The sequence below is a fragment of the Gopherus flavomarginatus genome, chromosome 2, assembly GCF_025201925.1.
Source record: "Gopherus flavomarginatus isolate rGopFla2 chromosome 2, rGopFla2.mat.asm, whole genome shotgun sequence".
In the NCBI taxonomy this organism is placed as follows: domain Eukaryota; kingdom Metazoa; phylum Chordata; order Testudines; family Testudinidae; genus Gopherus; species Gopherus flavomarginatus.
Genome location: NC_066618.1, coordinates 94,974,026 through 94,995,522, shown reverse-complemented (window position 1 = coordinate 94,995,522; position 21,497 = coordinate 94,974,026). Strand labels below are relative to the sequence as shown.

The following is a 21,497-nucleotide window of genomic DNA, read 5'->3' as shown; positions in this document are numbered from 1 at the left end:
TCTCCCCTTGTGTTCTTTTTGACATGTGTACAAATCTTTTGGACCTCTGATATTCTGAAATAGCCACGAGGTTGAATCTATAGTTCCCCTCTGTGCCTGAGCCACAGACAGCATGAACTAGTTACAAGGCTTACAGTTAAGCAGCACAGGGTTTATCTACTGGGAACCTCCAGAGCTAAGAGCTTGAACTTTTTCAGTTTGAGCTAAAAGACTAAGGGCTTGTCTACACAGTGCTTTAGTCTTCACCAGATGGGTGTAAATGTTGGTCTTCATTAGCGTGTGGTGCACTAACTTGTTCTCTTTCAAACAGTGCTATGTTAACACATGCTAGGGAATTCTTAGTGCTCCCCAGCATGGCTCAGCAAGATTTTGAAGGTGGGGCTGGTCTCAGAGATGCTGGAGCAGGGGATTGGCTGTCCTTCGTAGCATCATCATCTTCTCTGCCTGCAGATAAAGCGAAAGAGATCTCACTGGGAGAGATAATGCTGCTTAAAACAGCATTAACCTCTGTGGAGTCTCCTCCTTGGCTGTTAGCAACAGTTATGGAGAGGCTTAACCAATAGCACCTTTTACCTGTATCTGGTCATGCTCTCCTCAAAAATATCCAGACAAATTTGCAAACCTCACTAGGCTTCTCCGTCTAGAGTGGGTAATTGCTAGCAAACTTAGTAAAAGAAACACTGCAGCTTTCTACTAGGTACGTTCTATTTCTTTTGGTTGTGGTGGGGTTTTTTTGTTTTTTTTAAATTTTGAGTTTAGCTTGCTTTAAAAAACATTGTCTTCTACTTCAGTGGTGCTGATGCTCCTCTTTTTCGTCTCCTGACTCCATCTGCACATCCAGCCCCTGCCTTCTCTCTGTTCCTTCCCACAATTCCACAAGATCCTTCTGCTCTAGAGCGCCTTCTGTCTCAGATGTTGCTGTCCGCCTGCTTTTTCTCTTCCTCATTACTGTGTCTCTGTATCCTATCCTACCACTTATTAAATGGGTTAAAATATTTCTCCCTTGCTTGTACCTCTTTAATTTCTCTTCTCTTCTCCTAGGTTGTGTTGGTCTTAATATTGAACACTTACATATTTCTTCTATACATTCTTTTGACACAGCTATAACTTATGCCATAGATTGAATATGTTGTCATGTAATGCCGAACACCACAAAATGTTTTGAGATGCAGTTTGTAGGAGAGATGGCATAGTAAGTAAGACTGGATTGTATTTAACTTCCAGGGTGTGAAGATACTTGACATGATCTCCAAGCAAAGAATTACCAATGTGCCTCGTGATGATATAAGTCTTCGCCCAGATATGTATCCCTGCAGCCTTTGCTGGAAAGATAATTTAACACTGATTATTGGCTGGGGAACTTCAGTAAAGGTATAATTACCTGTCCTTGTAATAAATGCTTGCTGTTATCACAGACAGAAAAACAAAAGATTAGTTTTGAAAAGCAAAGACAATTGAAAAGAATGGAATTTGGTTTGACAACTGCGTGCAGAACTCCTGTGGCCACAGAAATATCATTGGGCTGACCCTCATGAGGAGGAGTAATGACAGACACCAGTGATCGGACAGATTTCTCTGTACATATGGTGTATATAATCCCCGGGGAAATTTTTCTCTTCTGTGCCTTCAAGAGATTACCTCTTTTGAAAGCACCTAGAGAGTTGTCGAATTCATTTATTTTTATTAACGTAAGCAGAAACAGCTTGTCATGAGGTGGGTTTTTTGTGACTGCTGAAATGGACACACAGTTTCCTTCAGCCATGGAAGTGAAAAGGAATATTTTTCTTTCAATCCTGTTTTAGCAGGGAGCTTGCATTTTAAACACGTGCACTGGAGACATGTATGATTTGCTGTGACTCATACCTGATAAGTTTGTTGCAAGCATGTTAGATGCTTTCTAATAACAGAGTGCTATATTAGTGCTCAGTGGGAAACTTAAAAATGGCTGGTATGAGCAAATGGTATGGGGGAGGATATAGTGAGATGGGAAACGCATAATTTAAAAAAAATGCTTTTTTGTGACATTAAAATCTTGGAAGAGTTTTTTCTGTACTATGAGGTTTAATTAAAAGTTTTGCATCTGTTTTTATATTTGCAAATTGTATCAGTTTCATAACATTCAAACACTTAGACCAAGAATGCTTTGTAAATCAGCTAAACAAATGGACAGGGCCTGGTTCTGCCATACTTACTCAGAGTGAGCAATACTTTAGTTCCACTGAAAAGCTTGAGGGGCCACTCAATGGAAGAAGGAGGTGACACAAAAACTGAGCCCATAGTTACTAATCTGTATGAACCACAGCAACCAGACTTTAAATTGAGTCATTTTTCCTTTCTCCTCCAACGTTTATTTGTGTGGCTGTGGGTTACAGTAGCACTTTCTTGCAGCTCCATCAGTTTTTAATGGTCTCCTTCTAAGTGATAATGGTAAATAGTAATTGCCCAGCTTACAACAATGCAAAGCCCAGGCTATGTTAAAGCTCTAATAATGCATATATCTCTAAGTGCTTCAAAATGCAACATAGTTTGAGATGAATAGTACTGAATAAAATCTTTGTTTTCTAGATATGTTCGGTAAAGGAACGGCATGCCAGTGAAATGCGAGACCTGCCCAGCCGCTATGTAGAAATAAGTATGACCCCACAAGTTGTGTCTTTTTAAAAAATAAGAGAAAAGGTTTTCACAGATAAATGTCAATATTATGTAATTTTGGAAGGCTTGTTTTCTCATTTCAGAATGAATAACTGCAGTAGCAGTTAGGTTCTCTGTGTCTCATTTGGAGGTAGCAATTTGAAATAACACAAAGGCCTTCTTGTTTTTAATCTGTGAAGTTTACTTAACTCTGTCTTGGGAACGCTCGGAGTTCTGTAACCCCATGAGTCTGAAACTTCGTGTTGTGGCCCTTTTCTTAAAACAGATTGGTTGTGCCATAGCTCCTAACTTCCCAATCCCACATCATCTCAGGTAGCTATGTGCTGCTTGACTACCTTGCTCACCACCACCCTCCATTTTCTGTCTCTTGGGCACAGTGTAGTATAGCCTCTAATGATCCAATGTCCTCAGGTTGCTTTGTAGTTTGCTTCTGCCTCCATTTTGCTACCCTTTCAGTTCTGGTCATGTGTGTAACTTTGGTCGCCATTGAATATACATGGAAAAAAACCCTGACAAACAGATGCATGAAGCAGGGTACAAAGCAGAATGGAAAAAAAAAGGTTGAGGGAGTGGTTGTTTTGTTTAATTAAACACTAAGAAGCCCCCAGAGTCCCTGGAAGATATTTCTATTCTGGACTGTGACTAGCAGGAAGCATAACCTCTTGAAAGAGTGAAAGCTGTCACCCCATTGTGACAAAACCAACTCTGTGGATATGTGGAAGCAATGCATGCACACTTTGAGAACCCCTGCTCTTACCTGGTTCTCTGTTATGAAGGCATGGGATTAGACAAAATTGGTTTCCATACAAAATTGGTTTCCAGCCTGGCCCTGTTTGAAATCAATAGTAAAATTCCTATTGATTTCCATTGAGCAGGATTTCACTCTCTGTTGTCTAACTTCAGGACACTGAACCAAGTGATTCCACAGGAAATAAATTTGTACTATTCATGTTGATAGTGATTTCAGGCAAATGTCATAATTTAATATATTACTGTATTTACCAACTAGTACTGATTGGGCTAGATCTGTAAGAAAAATTCTGAAAATTAACCAGGATGATCCTCAGATTCCATCTGCAGATGCAAGAAGTCTGGATACTTTGAGAGGATGGAATACCTGAAAATTAACTGACTTACAAAGATTGCAAAACATGTTTATTGACACCGTTCTGTTTTCCCTACAGAATCATCTGAATGGAGAACTATATAATTTATGAGAAAATCATAAGTAGAAGGAGAAGTTTAACCTTGTGTTCCACTCTCAGATCATCTGGATCTTTCAGTACCCAAAAGCTTTTTGGGTTTCCCCTTTAGAAAATAATAAAATGGGATAGTTTATATAATAAATGATCAAAAACAGCTTTCAGTTTTTCAGGTGTGATTGTAATATATACACAGGTAGTTGACCTTACTTGACTCTGTCTTCTGGAACTTCATTTAAAAAAAAAGTTAGGCTCTTATCAAATTACCTAGACACATGTCTGAAGGCTAGAGATTTTTGTGGAGGGAACTTCTTGATTTTACCTCTTTCAGCACAGTGTCTTCAGTATATATTTGAGGATCAGTGTTTTATCTCACTTACCTGTTAAGAATCTGCTTGAGATTTTCCTTTCTGGTTTCAGGTCACAGCACTGAGATAGCTCTGCTGAATGCTCTGAACAACACTCTTAAAATATGGGCATAAGGTTGGGGAGCATCATTTGTTCAAGTCTCAGTAGAGATTACAATAGCTTTTGATACCTTTTAGAAGATCTTTCTAAAGAACCTTGTATCATACAGTGGCATCAGTTTCAGTTTTATTGTAGTTTAAATTTTACTTTGAGGTATTAGATAATGAGATCTGGTAATCTCAGTGTACAGCACAGCAACCAGTTTGATTTTTGGCAGAAAACATTAGTATGTCAAGTAAGATACTGTACTCTTACACTATGTGCATTCAGTGCACAGAACTTAAAGCAAATGAAATTCAGTGAGCAGGAAACTACCATCAGTGGTTGAATGACAAGTTTCGTCCTAACATCTGGGCATCTTACTTTGTAAAAACTCAAACCAAATAACCAAACATACTAACTGTTGTCATGTTGAGGCTTCTCCTCCGCTGCCCAAACTTCACATGATGAATGAATCCCAGAGGTGGACTATGACGCGTCACACTTGGATCTTTGCTCTTCAAGATACCTACAGGACTGATAACAGTTCTTCCTTGAAGGTTAAGAATGCTCAGATTTGCACCACTCTAGAGTCATGTTCCTAGTGCATCAGAAGTTCATGTGTTTGTAACAGTACAAACTATATCGGCATAAAGAGAGTGTAAACATTTTACAGTGGCTTACAGCTTGTTGAATAGGAAACTGAACAACTCCTGCTCCTTAAATTTTACCTTGGAAGCAAAGATGCCAAGTATTATAAAGCAAGTTCTCTCTCGTCATCCCATTCTGTGATGGAAGTAAAGGTGGCATCTGTCTTGCTTCTAAACCAGGCTATCCCATACTATGAGAGAAAAATGATACTAAACTGTTCTAGCTGTACTTCTCCTTTTAAAATACTGATGCCTTGTTTATGCCTTAGAGAAATCAAATCAAACATCTGGACAGGTTTCAGATGTTCAGGCATATGTTGCAGCAGTAACTTGGTATCTTTCAGTTTAGTAGCAATGATGATGTAATAATTTTATCTTTTTTGTCTGATTTTTTAAATGCTGCAATTCACTGCTTGCATGGTTCTTAGATAAACTCCACAAATGTTGCTGCTTGGGTAACAGTTTATTAGATGAGCTGATTGTCTCAGTTAAGCTCTGTCAGTTACCACAGTGAAGGTACCATATTAATTAGAAAGTATTGGTTTTGAATTACAAGCTTAACTTGGACTAAAGACCGTTGTGAGCTTTTAAGAGTTTTTGATCTCAGTGCTTACTCCGTCTGATGTCAGAGTTCTTGCTGTTTGTTACACTACACTAAGCCATTCCCATTGTCGTTTGCTTCTGCATTACTTTTTTATTAAAAAAAAAACTTTAACACTCATTTAGAGTTTTAGCATGTACATAAAAACATAGATTTTTTTATGCTACAGCTGCAGTTCAGGAAAGAACTTAAGCACTTGTTTAATTCCTCTAAATATGCATAAAGTTGACCATGTGCTTATGCACTGATCTGAATAGGGATCCTTTCCTCAGCAAAGACCTAAAAAGCAATATAAGATGCTTATTTTAAAGAGTAGGAAATAATTAATATTTTCCACTTACATAATGCCTTTCACCAAAGATCACACAACATATCATAAACATTAAGTAATTCTCTTTGAATCCGCTTGAGGTAGGTAAGGATTGCTCTAGTTTTACAGAGGAGTAAACTGAGACACAAAAGGATAAGCAATTTGTTCAGTGTCATTCAGTGGTATTTGAGAGTAAAATGTAAGATGAAACCCTGTCCCCTTAAAGTCAGTGGCAGAGCTCCTAAAGACTTCATGGTAGCCAGAATTTCACCCCAGGTTCTTACTCCAAGTCCAGGTTCTAACTGATCTATAAAACCTCCGGACACTTGTTTGTTTATTTATGTAAACATTTCATCTTAAGCCATAAAAATAAATAAACAAAACACCATACTACCCATACGATAAACCCATGTTGACTAATACTGCTATTACCCCTTTTTAGCCTCACATGATGATAAAAAAGCCATATTAATAATTAGCAAAATGCCTGATGAAATAAGTGAGGCTAATACTGTGATCTGAAGGCTGCCATATTCCTCCCCTGTTGGTTGCTGAGGTTGCCCATAGTTTCCCATTCAATATACTTTTGTGAAGCAAAGCTCACCTTTGAGGCTATCAATATTTTTAGCTGTTAAAATTCTGTTAATCTGTCGGCAAAAGATGACAAGGATTCTATGTGATTTCCTTGAGGACTATAGGTAGAGCCCTACCAAATTCATGGTCATGGGATTTTTAAAAAGCCATAAATTGCATTATTTTAGCTATTTAAATCTGAAATTTCACATCCTTGTAATTGTAGGAGTTGGGGGGTGGGTGTCGCAAGGTTACTATAGGTGAGGTGCAGTACTGCTACCCCTACTTCAGAGCTGGGTAGCTGTAGCGCAGCAGCTGCTGTCTGGGAGCCCAGCTGTGAAGGCAGAACTGCCGCCAGCAGCAGCGCAGAAGCAACGATGGTATGGTATGGTATTGCCACCCTTACTTCTGCACTGTTGCCTGCAGAGCTGGGCCCTCAGTCAGCAGCCACCAATTTCCAGCACCCAGCTCTGAAGGCAGCAGCGCAAAAGTAAGGGTGGCATGGTATGATATTGCCACCCTTCTGCACTGCTGCTGGTGGGTTGCTGCATTCAGAGCTGGGTGCCCGGCTAACAGCTGCTGCTCTCCAGCCACCCAGCTCTGAAGGCAACCGATAAGTAAGTGACCTTGCGACCCTCCTCCCCCTGCCCCTGCAACGGTCAGGGCCCCCAATATGAGAAATGCTGGTTTTCCTCCTTTGATATCTGTATAGTATAGGGAAAAAGAATGCAAAAGACCAGATTTCATGGGAGGAGACCAGGTTTCACAGTCCATGAGGCGTTTTTCATGACCATGAATTTGGTAGGGCCCTAACTATAGGCCTCTGGCTGGACAAATATATGCTGTAAATGGTGGGAAATGTTCCCATTGACTTCATTACTGTGAGATAAAAAGTATGGAATGTTTTCAGCAGTACTACAATATGTTGCTACATTTCACAAAGTTAAATATTTGGCAGTATTGGGAAAGAAGTAAGTAAAGATTTGCTTAGTTCCACGAAAGTGATGTAAATGTTTCAGAAATGCTGTGTATTCTGGGTAGTACAGTTATGCAGCAAATCTCAATGTTGCTGACGTTACACTGTGCACTGCATCTTTTAATATAGGGACCATCTTGCACTGCCAAGGGGATGGACCTAATTGTTCTCTTCCATTTCTAATTTGAGAGTCTAAAGTAATGACAAGTGTTTTGGTTTAAGAGCAAGTTTTCCATTTGATTCCACTCTACATCAATATCCAGTAAAGTGACAGCTGTTAATCATGAAGAGTTTAATAGAACCCTAGCTTTATCTAGCATTATATTTTTTGCTTTCTGATCACACCCAGCTAATTCAGTGTTGACAGGTACTAACCAGCCCTAACCCTAGCTAATGAAATCATATTTTACATTGAAATAGTGAAAATCCTTAGTCCTTTAGTTTGTCTCTTTCAGACCAGGTTAGGAGTGGTTGACTAGTGATTTTTTTAATCTATGAAAAGCAATAGAGAGTCCTGTGGCACCTTATAGACTAACAGACATTTTGGAGCATAAGCTTTCGTGGATGAATACTCACTTTGTCAGATGCCCCACTAGTTCTGAACCTTCCCATGTTACAACCACCTTTTGAGACCACCTTCTCTCCCATCCTACCCATGTGGTGTTTGTGAGCCATGGAACCAGTTTGTAACCCTCCTTGAGGTTGTGAGATCCAGGTAGAAAACCCATCTTGTGTATCCTGTGCAAAAACTTATACTGATGCCAAGTCTGCAGTACACAGAGGAGCTGACATTTGGTATCAGTTATATCCTATAAAGTGCTCCTCCTATAGAAACTCAAGTGAAATAATGTTTTATTAGAATGTCATTTGAATGCATTCTCAGTCAGTAGATAGTCTCTTTATTGCTCCCATAGGACATGATATAATTTCAGGAAAAGAATTACAGTGAACTGTAGAGGCACACTGCTGCCTTTGAGTACAAATATAGGATTCTCGTATGGACTATTTCATTGTACTTCTGCGAAAAGGCGGAGTTCCCATTGAGTCCTTGCTTTCTGATGCATGGCCTCTCATGTACTGTTAAAAACTAGTTTCATTTCCTTCCTAATTTTGATTAGCTGTTTCAAAGCCTTTTATCAGCTAAACAAGAAGCATTTGTACTAGATGTTCTTTGTTCGAGGCCGTAGCAAGAGAACTATAGCATTGTATTTCAATAAGGTCTCTTGAGGAGGATGAGCTATAGAGAAGCTGAACTTGAAACCAGAAAAATGAAACTCAGAGAACAAAACTTACTGCAACATTCTTGCCCAACAGCTGTTTTGGTTTATCCCATCTTCACCACTCAGTGGACAAATAGGGTAAAATTTTCAAAAGTGCCTAATTTACTCTAGGAACTGTAGTCTCGTTTGAAAGTCAATGGAATTTAGATTATTTAGAATGTTTTACCCATTCTCTTTCTAAAGATGTCACTAAGTGCCATGTTCTTCCCCCAAACTGAATCCTATCTTTTTTAAAAATGTCTCTCAGAGCAGTAGACTTCTTCTTTAGCCACCATTTGATAAGTTGTCAATAAATATTCCTCTGCCCTCCTTGTAACCAATGTTTTTCGTTTCGTCCATTTTGTTTTGTATTATTCAAGTTCTTACTCTCTGCTTTGAGTATTCCTTTCAGTCCTTAAATGCTAAATTGAATGTCAGGAGCAAGATATATTATGTAGATAATGTTTCTGACATTAGCTGTTCTAAAATCTGCACTCAAAACGTGATATATTCTGAGCAGCATTGTCAATCTTGCAGGACAGAACAAAATAATTGCATAGAGGATTAAAAATGGCAGCATATTCTACCGAGGGATATTGTTGTTTGAATGTTTAACCTTATGTGATGCATTCATCCCACAATGATATCACAGTGTCTGTATATATTTGCTTATTCCTTTAGAGACAAATGTTACATTTAACTCTTATTTCATAGCGGTTTTTCTTAGTTAATGGGAGATTATTTCTCCTCTTTCCTCCCCGTTTATTTTATGGCCCTTTCTTTATTTTATCACTCAAGATTACAGTGCATTTCCTTCTTGTTCTAATTAAATTAGTGGTAACTAGTGGTAACACATTCATTATCTATGCTCAGATTCTTCTAAAATGGAAATGAAAATCACTGTGCCCTGGATCTACATCTAGGGTTATACAGAATGCACCTTTCTAGTCCAAATGCAATCACTTACAGATCTTCTTCTCTGTGTATATTTATGTCACCCATGTGGTGGTCAAGGATCAAAGAGAGAATAAGCAGCAATATGCTCCCTAATGTTAAATGTTACAAATGTAAACTGAGTAGGGGGGAAAAAGGGTAATTTATTTCCATTTCAGGTGAGGTAAATGTTGCTGTGGTTCACTGTATACTGAAACAAAACTTCTTTAAAAAAATAAACATTCAACTGTCTTTTGAAACCCCATCCCCGAGCACAATTACAGTCAGCATTCAAATTCCCTGGGTTCAGAAGTGATCTTGGAAATTCATGTTCAGTTTTACACATCAGGCCAAAGAAGGAAATATCAGCTAACATTTTCTTTTTTTTTTTTTAAATCTTGATTCTGCTTATAAAAATCACATTGAAGCTTAAGGATTCTCATATATCACACCGATAGCTTTAGGGGGCACCATTAAGTGAGTTTCCACAATTTAATGACCATAGGAAAATGTTCTTACTACTCTGTGTAAACTGCACTAACTCTGCCTCTAGCTCTGCGTCCTGTTGTATTATGCGATCAGCTACTGAAAATCCACATGACCCCTCTTATTTCAAATGTCTTATTGATAGCATATGATGGAGCCCAAGATGTTTCTTTTCCTAACCCTTAATTTAGTTTCATTTGCAAGTTGCAATCTTCTGTCACCCAGTGAGTCTAATAAGGGGTACTGTAGGCTTGTTATATACCTTGGGCTGGATTTATTTGAGATGCTGAGCATGCACAGCTGGCCACCTCTGAAAATCAGATCCATGTTTTTCTTGGAGAGTGGATCATGCTCTTCTATAAATCTGTCTCTTTCCTGTGTTGCAGTTTTCCAGTTCGATACTGAATTCTACATCAGTGGACTTGCACCTCTCTGCGACCAGCTTGTTGTGCTTTCATACGTAAAGGAGGTTTCTGAGAAAACGGTAATTACTTCGGCGTTAGAGTTGCACAGCAGTGCAAAATCTCCTCAGGTTTAAGTTAGACACAATGATTATCTGTGAAATGATTCTTCATTAGCTTAGTCTGTAGTGAACAATGGATCGATTACCTTGACCTATAAAATAAGATCTACAGAGGTTATGTTGAATACTGGTGTATTTATCTTTTAGAGGCCCTGCTGTCTGGTCTCCTTTGTTCCTTGGGAAGGACAAAGAAAGCCTCTCTCTCAATCTTTTCTGGTGTTTGTGTATGAGAGAGAATGAAGGATACATCCAGCTGAAGGGAGGGGCAACTTGCTGACACTGTGCATTTTCAGGAATGAGAGAGTGAAGTTGATCAGCTCTAACAATAGAAGTCAGTGTGGTCGCAGCAATGGAAATTACTGGGAGAGCAGTTGATTGTTTCCTTCGCCTCTGAGACATCTGTTTTGTGCACTGTATATTTTTATAAATATATAGTACTTGGAATTAACATCAGTACCAGGAGGGAAACATCCATTCCTGCTTCATATATTTGTTTCAGAATACACAGTAAAAAGTGGGGAAAGGAAAGCCCTTGAAGCTCTGATATGAGTGTGGCAGGTGTTCTTGATCATCTCTTTGATAGTGTGCCTGCGTTAGACAGTCATCGCTATAGTAACCTTAAGCAACTTGGTGCACATGTTGCTAGGCAATGAAATGCTGTAGGCTCAAACTAATGCTCAAATCTATTGAAATCAATAGGGTTAGCTTCTAGCCCTATTGCAGGATGTCAGATTATTTATTTATTTATTTTTAAGGCCAAAAAAAATGCCACAGCAGCTTTTCCTGAGAAAGCTAGTACAGTAATTCCTCTGGTGTGAGAGAGAGTCTTTTTTGAAAGAAAGCAAGGTAACAAATGAAAAAGGAAATGGGAGGGTGAAATGCTAGTAAGCAAGGAAATTGGAAGTCATTCTTAATGAAAAAGTAGTATTAGAAAAGAGCTGGGATAAAGCAAGAAGTAAATGGGAAAGATGAAAGAAATTCTGACTGCTTCAGGGAACAAGGAGGGAAAGAGAGAATTTCTGGTAAAGCAACAGTAGATCATAGCAGAGAGAGATTTTTCATGTAATTGCATTTGTTTTGTGTTTTTGGAAACACGAATGCAGAGCATCTGAAAGATGCCAAGCTGATCAAACTGAACCTCTCTTATTGGCCAAAGCAAACATACAGAAGGCAAGCAGATGCTGTGAAGGGTTCCTCTTGCTGTCCTGCCTATATACCTCTGCTGTGACCTGGAGAGGGCCATGTCTTTAAGGGGGAATAGAGTAGTTCAATCTGAGGGACCTATTAGTTAGCGTCTCTGCTGTGATTGCCAGCAAGGGTGACAGTTATCATCAGTGATGATTTGTGTTGTAGAATTCTGTTTTTGTGAACTAATGAGCCCACCAACTCATTTCATGACTGGCAAATATCTTTGTCATTACAAACTGGGATTAGATTTGAACCAGTGACTTAAGCTGGCCACTTCTTAGCCGTGGTCTACACTACAAACTTACGTCAGTATAAACATGTTGTTCAGGAGTGTAGAAGATCCACACCCTGAGCAATGCAGTTATGCTGATTGAACCACTGGTGTAGGCAGTGCTGCATCAGCGAGAGGGCCACCTTTCACGCATGTGGAGTACCTATGCTGATGGGAGAGCCTAGGTAGCATCATCACTAAGTACTCCATTATTTATTGTTTGATTCATAACCAGGTTTGTTTGTTTAAGTGGCAGTGCTGGGGCCTTGACATAATTAAAAATGCAAGACTGTAAAGCCAGCAGTTTCCCCAACCCCAAAATCAGAGAATAACTAATCACAGGTGAAAGTCCAATCCCAAACTTTATGCCACTTCACCTAAAAATATCCACAACAGACTCCCTATGTTCCCATTACTCAAGCTCATCAGTCTATCAAGAATTCTAGATTACTTTCAGATTAATATACTCCTACTTTGACTGGACGCTTGAAGGATAAATTTAGACTGAAATCCACCCTGCTTCAAAAAAAAAATAACCCTGGGGCTGGCTCCAGTATACAATTAAGCCCAGAATCAGGTTGCTGCAACCTGCTCCTTTGTGGGGCTGTGCTCTGCAAGGATTGGACACAGCCAAAGATCTAGCCCACTAATTTAATTTATTTTTTTTAACTGAAAACTCAGATTCTCGAAATCCATTGGTTGATAAATATATTAGGTGACAATCATTGTGATACCGTTAGAAATATGAGTAGTGCTGTTAAATCACAAATTTATACATTAGTAACGTTTGCTATCATCTAGAAGTAAGCTACTTTTCAAATCTCAAAAATCAGGAATTTTATTTGCTAGACAGAACCAAACATAAGGTTGGATGCACTCCCACAAAAAAGTGGTAGAGCCCATTTAAAAATCTGTTTAATCAGTCTGAGATAACTGATTTAATTTTGAATGCTTAAAAAATTAATTCCATGCTATAATTGCTGTGTGTCTGGTTAAGGTACAGGGTATTATTCATACATACCAAACAATTTTTAATCTTTGATGTAAGTGCAAATCTCACTATGTCCTTAACTGTGGAATCACTAATGTACAATTATGTAGCTGACAGAATGCAAAATTTGAATTATGTAGTCATTTGTGACATGTATTTTGCTCTGTGTTGGTTACATAACTTAAGGGAAAACCAAAGAAAGAATAGGATAATTACCATGTGGTTTATGTTCCAAAACTAATCAACAGCTCACAAATTATGAACTGCAAAATTTACAATTGAACACACAATTTGATGTTCATATCTGGTGAATATTTGAGCTAAAATCACTTTTCACAAAGCTCTGTTTGCAAAAAGTGAACCTGAAAGGGTAGTAAGACATGGCTAAATTGAAATTTGATTTCAAATTTGAATGCATATTTGTGGAAAGTTTTTTCCACTCCCCTTTTCTCCATTCACAGTGTAGAAAATTTACTCCACTCTCCTCCAATGGTGACTTAATTGTATACATTCACTAAACACAGTGAAGGAAGATTTCAGCTGTTTGTTTCTTGTGGTGATAACCATGTCATAGCTACAGAGAACTGGGAAGTTAAGTCTGATACTGACAATTTGGGCATGTCTATTGTCAACAATGGGTATCCTTCTGGAAAACTCAATGGCAGAAGTTTGTTTTTAAATCTCGTTCTCAGGTGACCATCAGTTGATATAAAGAAGACACATTGCATAACACAAATTTTTTTGGTTGAATTTTTCCTAGGAAATGGAATGTTGTGCAAGACCTAGACTGGATATTATTCAACCCCTACCTGAGTCTTGTGAGGAGATCTCCTCTGATGCTCTGACTGTTAGAGGATTCCAAGAAAACGAATGTAGAGATTATCATTTAGGTGAGAAGTTTCAATGACTCTTGTTAGTTTTTTGTTTTGTTTATTTTATTTTTAGTAACAATAGCCTTGCTTAATTACTCTTGTAGAAGTCAGACCATTAATTTGCTATCCTATCCTCTAGTTCCTCTGTCAATATCTATGTATGGCAATTGTTCTGTATACTGCACAAATATGACTTAATGCAGTGCTAAGGTTGCTAAATTAAAATTACAAAATGTCAAGATATTAAAAAATTGAAGTTCCAACATAACATTCCCTGGACTGTGTTGCATTTGCTTGGATATCCTGTAGGTATTATATGTTGAGAATATTTAATTACGTAGATTACATATATTAAATTATACATTTAACCACAAAATAATGCCATCTGTACCAATGCTGCCAATGAGGTTTGTCCGCAACATCTGGGTTAACCTCTATTAACTAATTTTGTCAAATAATTGTTTTCTGCATTTGTACAGAACCTAGCACAATGAACCCCTGGTCCATGACTAGGGCTTCTGTTCTATGCTGGATATGGGATGCCATCAATGAAGAATTAAAGGGAGGGTAGCATAATTAATGCTAATCCACAGGCTTAATAGAAATATAGGACTTGTCATACAACTTGATATAGTTTATTGATGAGATTACACATTTGGCTGATTAACGGTAACTGCACTAACAGCTTACCTAAATGTTTGTAAGGCATTTGACTTAGTACCACAATGCATTCTCTGGCTATCTGAGATACTTCTATGGCCCCCATTACAATAGAATCTGTGTTCCTCGTAATTTTTAATGTACTGAACCTCCAGAGTGGATTGGTTTTAAATCAAAGCAATTTATATCACCTATTTTAATCATGATTTACATCAGCAAGCAGGAAACCGTGATTTAAATCATTGATCTTAATTGTGTTTTACATTGGTACTTTTTAGTTATTTTCCTAAAGAAAGACTGATTCCCATTAGTTAGTAACTATTAAGACATGTTGATTTGAAACTAAATATAGTCTTTACCCTAAATTTGGTATTTCTTCCTGCTAACCAGGAGAATACACTATATCTATGCAGATTTATATAGCTTAATTTACCTTTATTCAGATTATATTTTTTTTATAATGTTAGAAAATGGTGAATGATGTGTCAAGCTATGAGTGGAAGGAAATTCAAATTAAATTAAAAATTCACTAAAGCAGCATTTTAGTTTTTTATTAAATAAAACTACCTTAAGTGCTGGATACATAAGAAAAATAAAGCTTATCAGAAAGCATATTAAACATGTTTTGCATTTAAAGCTAACTAACTTACTTAAACAGAGGAAGTATTGTCTGTAGTAAATGAATTGAACTGGTCACCATATTCTTCGGGATTTTAAAACTAGTAGATCTTACCCTCTTGTACCTATATTTTTTTCATGGAGATTGGAAGAGGAAAGCAAGCTTTTCTGCTTTTTCAACTCCCAATTGGTTCCTTAGTTTTGAATGAACTAGTCGTTAAACTGACCTAGTTGAATAAATTGAAATAAAGAAAATGTTGTCTGTGCACCTGTAGAAGGTGCTACTGTTGTCAAGAGCTTGTTTAGCACTTCAACAAACTCATCTTCCAGGTGTTTAGCCAGTGATTTCTACAAGTTCAGTGGTGTGGCTTTTTTAAAAACTTGGTGGCAAGCACGTCCAGCTTAATTTTTTTCTTTAATTTAAACAATGTAAATTATTTTAGTAGATTATAAGTTTGAGACTTAATGTAGGTTCTTCTTCGAGTGATTGCACATGTCCATTCTGTTTCACGTGTATGTGTGCCCAGTGCACCAGAGCCAGAGAAGATATTTTTCCCGTAGCAGATCCATCAGGGCAGTGCATTTGCCTTTACCAACTGGTGTAATTGATCAATGTAGTAAAGGACCCCCTCATTTCCATCAGTGATTGGTAGTTTGAGCACGTGGATTTGTTTACTGAAGTCTTTCCCCACTGTCATTGGTCCAACTCTTGTCCTGTCCAACCCAGTTGTAAGCCTAGTATGTTGTTCTCAGTACTGGCATTGTCTGGCAGACGTTTTCAGTCTCTGGCACAGAGTGGCCTGGCACCGCTGTGGCAGTCAGAGTACTCTGGATACGAATTGGAGTCCAAGGTTACCTTGTATGCACCACCTTTCCATGACAGGAAGCCACATCAGTCATCGCCACCATCAGGAAGAGCTTAGTACCTATCTGACAGGAGAGGCCAAGACCCATGGAACAGTTATGGCTGGGGTCCTATGCCACCCGACTGACTTTTTTGGAATCTCTGTGGTGTATCTCCCATTTCAAAATATTCCACTATTCCTCCTGCTGCAAAGTCACCTAGCAGATCCTGAGCCATTATGAAGACAATCAGGCTCCTATCTCCACGTTCCTCCCACCGACAGAGGGCGGATCAGTGTTTTCTAACCTTATAACCATTAGACCCTTAAGGGGTTTGGTCAGGCTTTACATCTCTAATAGCAGATCCCACGACTCTCTGGGACTTCAGTGTGGTACTGGCAATGCTAATAGGTCTGCCTTTTGAGCCAGTGGGCATCCCTTCTTTGTTACAGCTGTCTATGAAGGTAGCATTCTTTGTGGCCATTACCTCCACGGGGAGAGTGACAGAGTTACATGCCCTGGTTGCTGACCCTCCATTCATGTTTTTTTTGTAGGGACAAAGTATATTTATGTCCTCATTCAAAGTCCCTCACTAAGTAGTCTGGAAGTTCCACTTTAATCAAGCCGTATTCCTACCATCCTTTTTTCTTAAGCCATGTTCTCATAAGAATGAAAAGAGGCTTCATATCTTGGATATCAGAAGGGCATTAATGTTTTACTTGAACAGGGCTAGATCTTTTAGAAGGTCTAACCAGCTGTTTATTTCAGTTATAGAGGGGATGGAAGGCCTCCCAGTTTCTATGCAGAGGATATAATGGTGGATTTCATTTTGCATAAGTCTATGCTATGACATGGCCATAGTACCCCCACCAAGCAGGTTTGTAGCTCACTCCACACGATCCCTAACAGCTTCTGCAGCTTTTCTGGCTCGAGTACCTTTAAGAAAATTTGTAAAGCTGCAACTTGGTCATCAGTGGATTCTTTTACAAAGCACTTTACTATAGCCCAGCAATCCAGAAACCATGTCAAATTTGGTTGAGTAGCTCTTCAGTTGTTCAGCTAGACTCCCAAACCTTCATCTAGTCTGAACTGCTTGAGAGTCACCTGAAGTGTAATGGACATGTGCAATCACTCGAAGAAAAAACGGTTGCTAACCTGTTGTGTAACTGCTGTTCTTTGAGAAATTTTGCACATGTCCATTCCTCAGCCCACCCTCCTTACCTGCGATGTAGGAGTCTATCTAGTCAAAAGGAACTGAGAGGGGTCAGGGGCAGCTCTGTTCTTTATACCATCAGTTAGCAATGTGAATATGTGAAGGCGCATGCCCTGCCTGGACTAAGTTAAAAACGACTCTGGCTCTGGTGCACTTGGCGCACGCGCAGCTAAAGAGCAGTGGACATGTGCAATGCATCTCAAAGAACAATAGTTACAGAACAGGATAGTAATCATTTTTGTGATCATTTCAAATTTAATTTTAAATACGTTTATTTAAAAATTGCATTTAATTTAAATAAAAATATTATTTAAATTCCATTTTTGAAAACATAGATTTTTATCCATTGTGTTATCTGCAAGTCACCTCTGTGAGGTAGGGAAGTGCTGTTATCCCCATATTACGTATGGGGAACTGAGGCACAGAGACACTAAGAGCTAGCTATTTAAAGGTATTTAGGCATCTAAATGCACCTCATTTCAATGGGAGTTAGATGACTAGGCATTTCTGAAAATCCTATGGACAGCCTATCTGTATCTATGGGCACCTAAATAACTTTAAAAATCTCATCCTAGGTGACTGCCCAAGGTCATATATGAGATCTCCAGGATGAAGGATATCCCATAGAAAGCAGGGCCTCTGATGAGGATGTGGGGGTCTTGATGGATAAGCAGCTGAACATGAGCTCTCAGTACGATGTTGTGGCTAAGAGGACTAAAAGTGATCCTTGGGAATATGGAGTAGGAGTAGGGAGGTAACATTACTTGGTATATGGCAAAATAAGCCCATTCCTGGAATACTGTGCTCAGTTCTAGTGTCCGCACTTCAGAAAGGATGTTTATAAATTTGGCAGGGGTTCAGAAAAAGAGCTACAAGGACTATTAACAGTCTCCTATACAGAGAGGAAATTTGATAGTAGAAGACTCTCTCTAATCCAGCAGACAGAGGAATAACAAGATCCAGTGACTGGAAGCTGGAGCTAGACAAATTCAGACTAGAAGTAAGGCACAATTTTTTAACAATGAAGGCAGTTTAATCATTGGAACAACTTACCTAAGGATGTGGTGGTTTCTCCATTGCCTGAAGTCTTCAGATCAAGATCGGTTGTCTTTCTAAACAGGCATGCTCCAGTTCAAACAAAAGTTATGGGCTTGATGCAGAAACAATTGGGTAAAACTATATAGCCTATGTTATGCAGGAGGATAATAATCTGTGCGTGCTTTGTGCCAGGGCTGAGCCCTGGCATCTCTAGGCTTGCTGCATCAGTTATAAATACAAAAAATTGTGAGTCCCAGCCCCTCTTTCATTACAAATTAAGCACTGTTCATAATGGTTCCTTCTGGAGTCCCAAAGCCAAGTCTGATTTAAACATCTTAGCCAGCAGCAAGTATCTCATACAGTCACCTTCAAATCAAAGTAGGCCTGCCAAACCTGAATGCACATCCATACCCGTAAGTAATTGCAAATGCAGTATACCCTCTGCCAGTCTCCAAGCCATTGTGTTCCCATCACAGAATTGGGGCTGCTTTATACCTGTGCCCAAACACAAAACTGGTCCCCACTATGGTGCTCCACTGTTCAATGAATATTCTGATTCATGTGTCATGTATGAACTTTTTGATGGTTTAGAATATACTGTGTACAAAAATTGTTCTGCGGGTGTATAAGTGCGTGCGTGTGTGTGGAGATATAGATAGCGTTAGGACAAATTCCATCCCTGTGTCTACAAAATATTGAGGAGATTTTTTTTTTTCCAGGCTTTGGGGAAAGAAATGCCCTTTTGAGCAGTCATCTTCTATGCAAGATTTTACCTTTTTGAGTGCATTTTTACATGAAGCTTAATCAAATTAAGGGTTTAAACTGTTGGTGAATGCCATATATATATGCTCCCTATAGATATATATATCTATATGCCATATATATTCTTAAATTACAGCATTGCAAATGCATTGCTGTAATGATGTACCAAGTCCCCCGGGGTTATGGCATCTATCACTTATGCTTTTGATGGCCTTGACTTTGATAGGGAAGGTGGGTTTATTGCAGACTAAGTCGTATAGTAGTCCTCTGACAGTATAACTCTGTGTTCTAAACCATCATAACATTTATACATAAAGGATGAATCAGAATTTTCAATAAGCTGTGGTGAGTTTTGAAAGCTATTTTGCTGTTTAAATCAGTTTTAATTTATTGGAGCATACAGCACCCAAAATCGTCATATTCTTGCTGTCTTGGTTGCATCTCTATTCACTTTTTTTTCTCCCAAAGATGAACTAAAATGCAAGGCTTTTCTTTAGGAAAATAAAATACTAAAAATGTCATGTGTTTGCAGAGCATTCAGAGGGCGAATCGCTGTTTTACGTTATTAGTCCAAGAGATATTGTTGTGGCTAAAGAGCGGGACCAAGATGACCACATTGACTGGCTTCTTGAAAAGAAGAAATACGAAGTAATTTTTATCACATTATCTTTAATTTCTTATGTTTGGAAGTCTTGTTCTCCATAGTAATGTTGCCATCCCATATGACTGGGAAGGCCTTATTTTAACCTTAGTTCCTGATCCTGCAATCACATAAGCATGTGTGTAGCTTTACTCACAAATACCGTTCCATTGTGTAAATCTTTGCAAGATTGGAGCCTAAATGTGTAGTTGATGGAAAGGGTATGTCTGTGTCCAATTCAAAATGTTTTAGATGTCACTAAAATTAGCAATGCTATTTGGCTTTGAAGAAATGAACTTGGGAATCAGATATTCTTTGTGTGTTGTGGGTCCATCCAAACTGATTGAAGAAAAGAGGTTCACTTTAGTTGCATCAGAAGTCTCCGTTCTGAGGCATTAGATATTGAAAGAGGGTTGATATATTAGGGTAACACATACAGCTCCAGCTAAGATGTAGTTTCTTTTATATGTGGCACAGTTTTTAAAGTATTAAATTATTTAGGACCAAATATACAATTTTTGGTGCCTACAGTAGCCAGACTCTGAAAATTGCTGAACACCAGCAGTGGTAAGTGACTACACTACGAACTAAGGTGCTCAGCTTCTTTGAAAAAATCTAGTCATTTATTTAGGTGCCTAAATACTGATCTTAGGCACCTAGTATTGGTTCCAGAATTTGCAGTGTGTCTTTAAGTGGAAATTTATAGGCAATATGAATACAATACCCAAGTTTTCTGGTTTCTGATTTCCGGCAGTGAATCAGAGGACTATGTAGGCTGTTTAAAGAAATTTGCAAAGGTTAATTTAAATTTACTAATAAGCTGAATGCATGTGTTTTAAAGTCAAATTCAAAACAGACATCTAGGAAAAAAGAACATAAGTCTCATCCCCATTCGGCATGTATTTCTGTGGTTAACTAAATTTTGATATCCCTGATGCAGATTATCTTGAAAACCTCCATAGGATTTGTTTCTCCTGAGGAATACATTCAAAATTTGGAATGCAGTTCTGTAGTTATGCAAAACACTGCAGTGGGTCCCACAAGACTCAAGCACCTTTCAAGTGATAGCTGTGTGTGTCTTGGTGAAAGCCCTCCTAGGCTAATAATCAGTGACTGGCTTGTGTTGTAATCTAAATTAAGCTTTCACTTTTTTCATTTTGCTTTTAAAAAGCCGTGTCTGTTTCTGCACGTTGAAGCAGTTAAAGGAAGAACTACAAATTAAACTTAATGAAAAAAACATTCTGACTGGAGAAGGTATTTTGGTTGAGTATAATAAAAAAAATTGTATCTTTTCTCAAACAGATTTTTCATATAGGTTTTCTAGCAGAGAATTTTTGTTTGAACATTATCCAATGGTATTGCATTATATATTGTGTCATAGTCTTGAAATTTGATACTTATATACCAATGTGGAGTGAACCCATATGGAAACAAAAGTAGTTTTCTTTTTGGTTGACTGCTTTTGTTTGAGTATGAATTCTAAGCTGTTCATCCAACCATGGCATTAAAAATTCTAAGTGCTTCAAACACAAGGCGCAATAAAAAGGGTTTGATTTATTCAGTTCTAGAGCTTTCTCTGTAGAAGTTTTGTATATCTGGCTTGTATGTCACTTTTCTGTCATATGAATATAGGAGGCTTTGATGGCTGCTGAGATCAGTCAGAAGACCATAAAAAAACACAGGATTTTGGTAAGTTTAAAATCTTCAAAATAAAAATGTTTTTCTCTTTAGAACACTGTATGGTGCTTTATATTCATCACAGGAATGTTGGTTATTATATTTGTCTGTC

General features: G+C 38.3%; 1 protein-coding gene across 4 annotated transcripts in view; it reads left to right on the top strand.

Annotated features, from left to right (window-relative positions):
- The window catches only part of VPS41 (VPS41 subunit of HOPS complex), a 169,802-nt gene that overhangs the window by 88,903 nt on the left and 59,402 nt on the right, over positions 1 to 21,497 (top strand). For all 4 annotated transcript variants that reach the window (XM_050937689.1, XM_050937690.1, XM_050937688.1 and 1 more), the window contains 6 exons: positions 1,225 to 1,371; positions 2,566 to 2,632; positions 10,476 to 10,573; positions 13,823 to 13,952; positions 19,601 to 19,716; positions 21,341 to 21,397. In XM_050937689.1, coding sequence (XP_050793646.1) covers positions 1,225 to 1,371; positions 2,566 to 2,632; positions 10,476 to 10,573; positions 13,823 to 13,952; positions 19,601 to 19,716; positions 21,341 to 21,397 — 615 coding nt within the window. The remainder of the gene's footprint in view (positions 1 to 1,224; positions 1,372 to 2,565; positions 2,633 to 10,475; positions 10,574 to 13,822; positions 13,953 to 19,600; positions 19,717 to 21,340; positions 21,398 to 21,497) is intronic.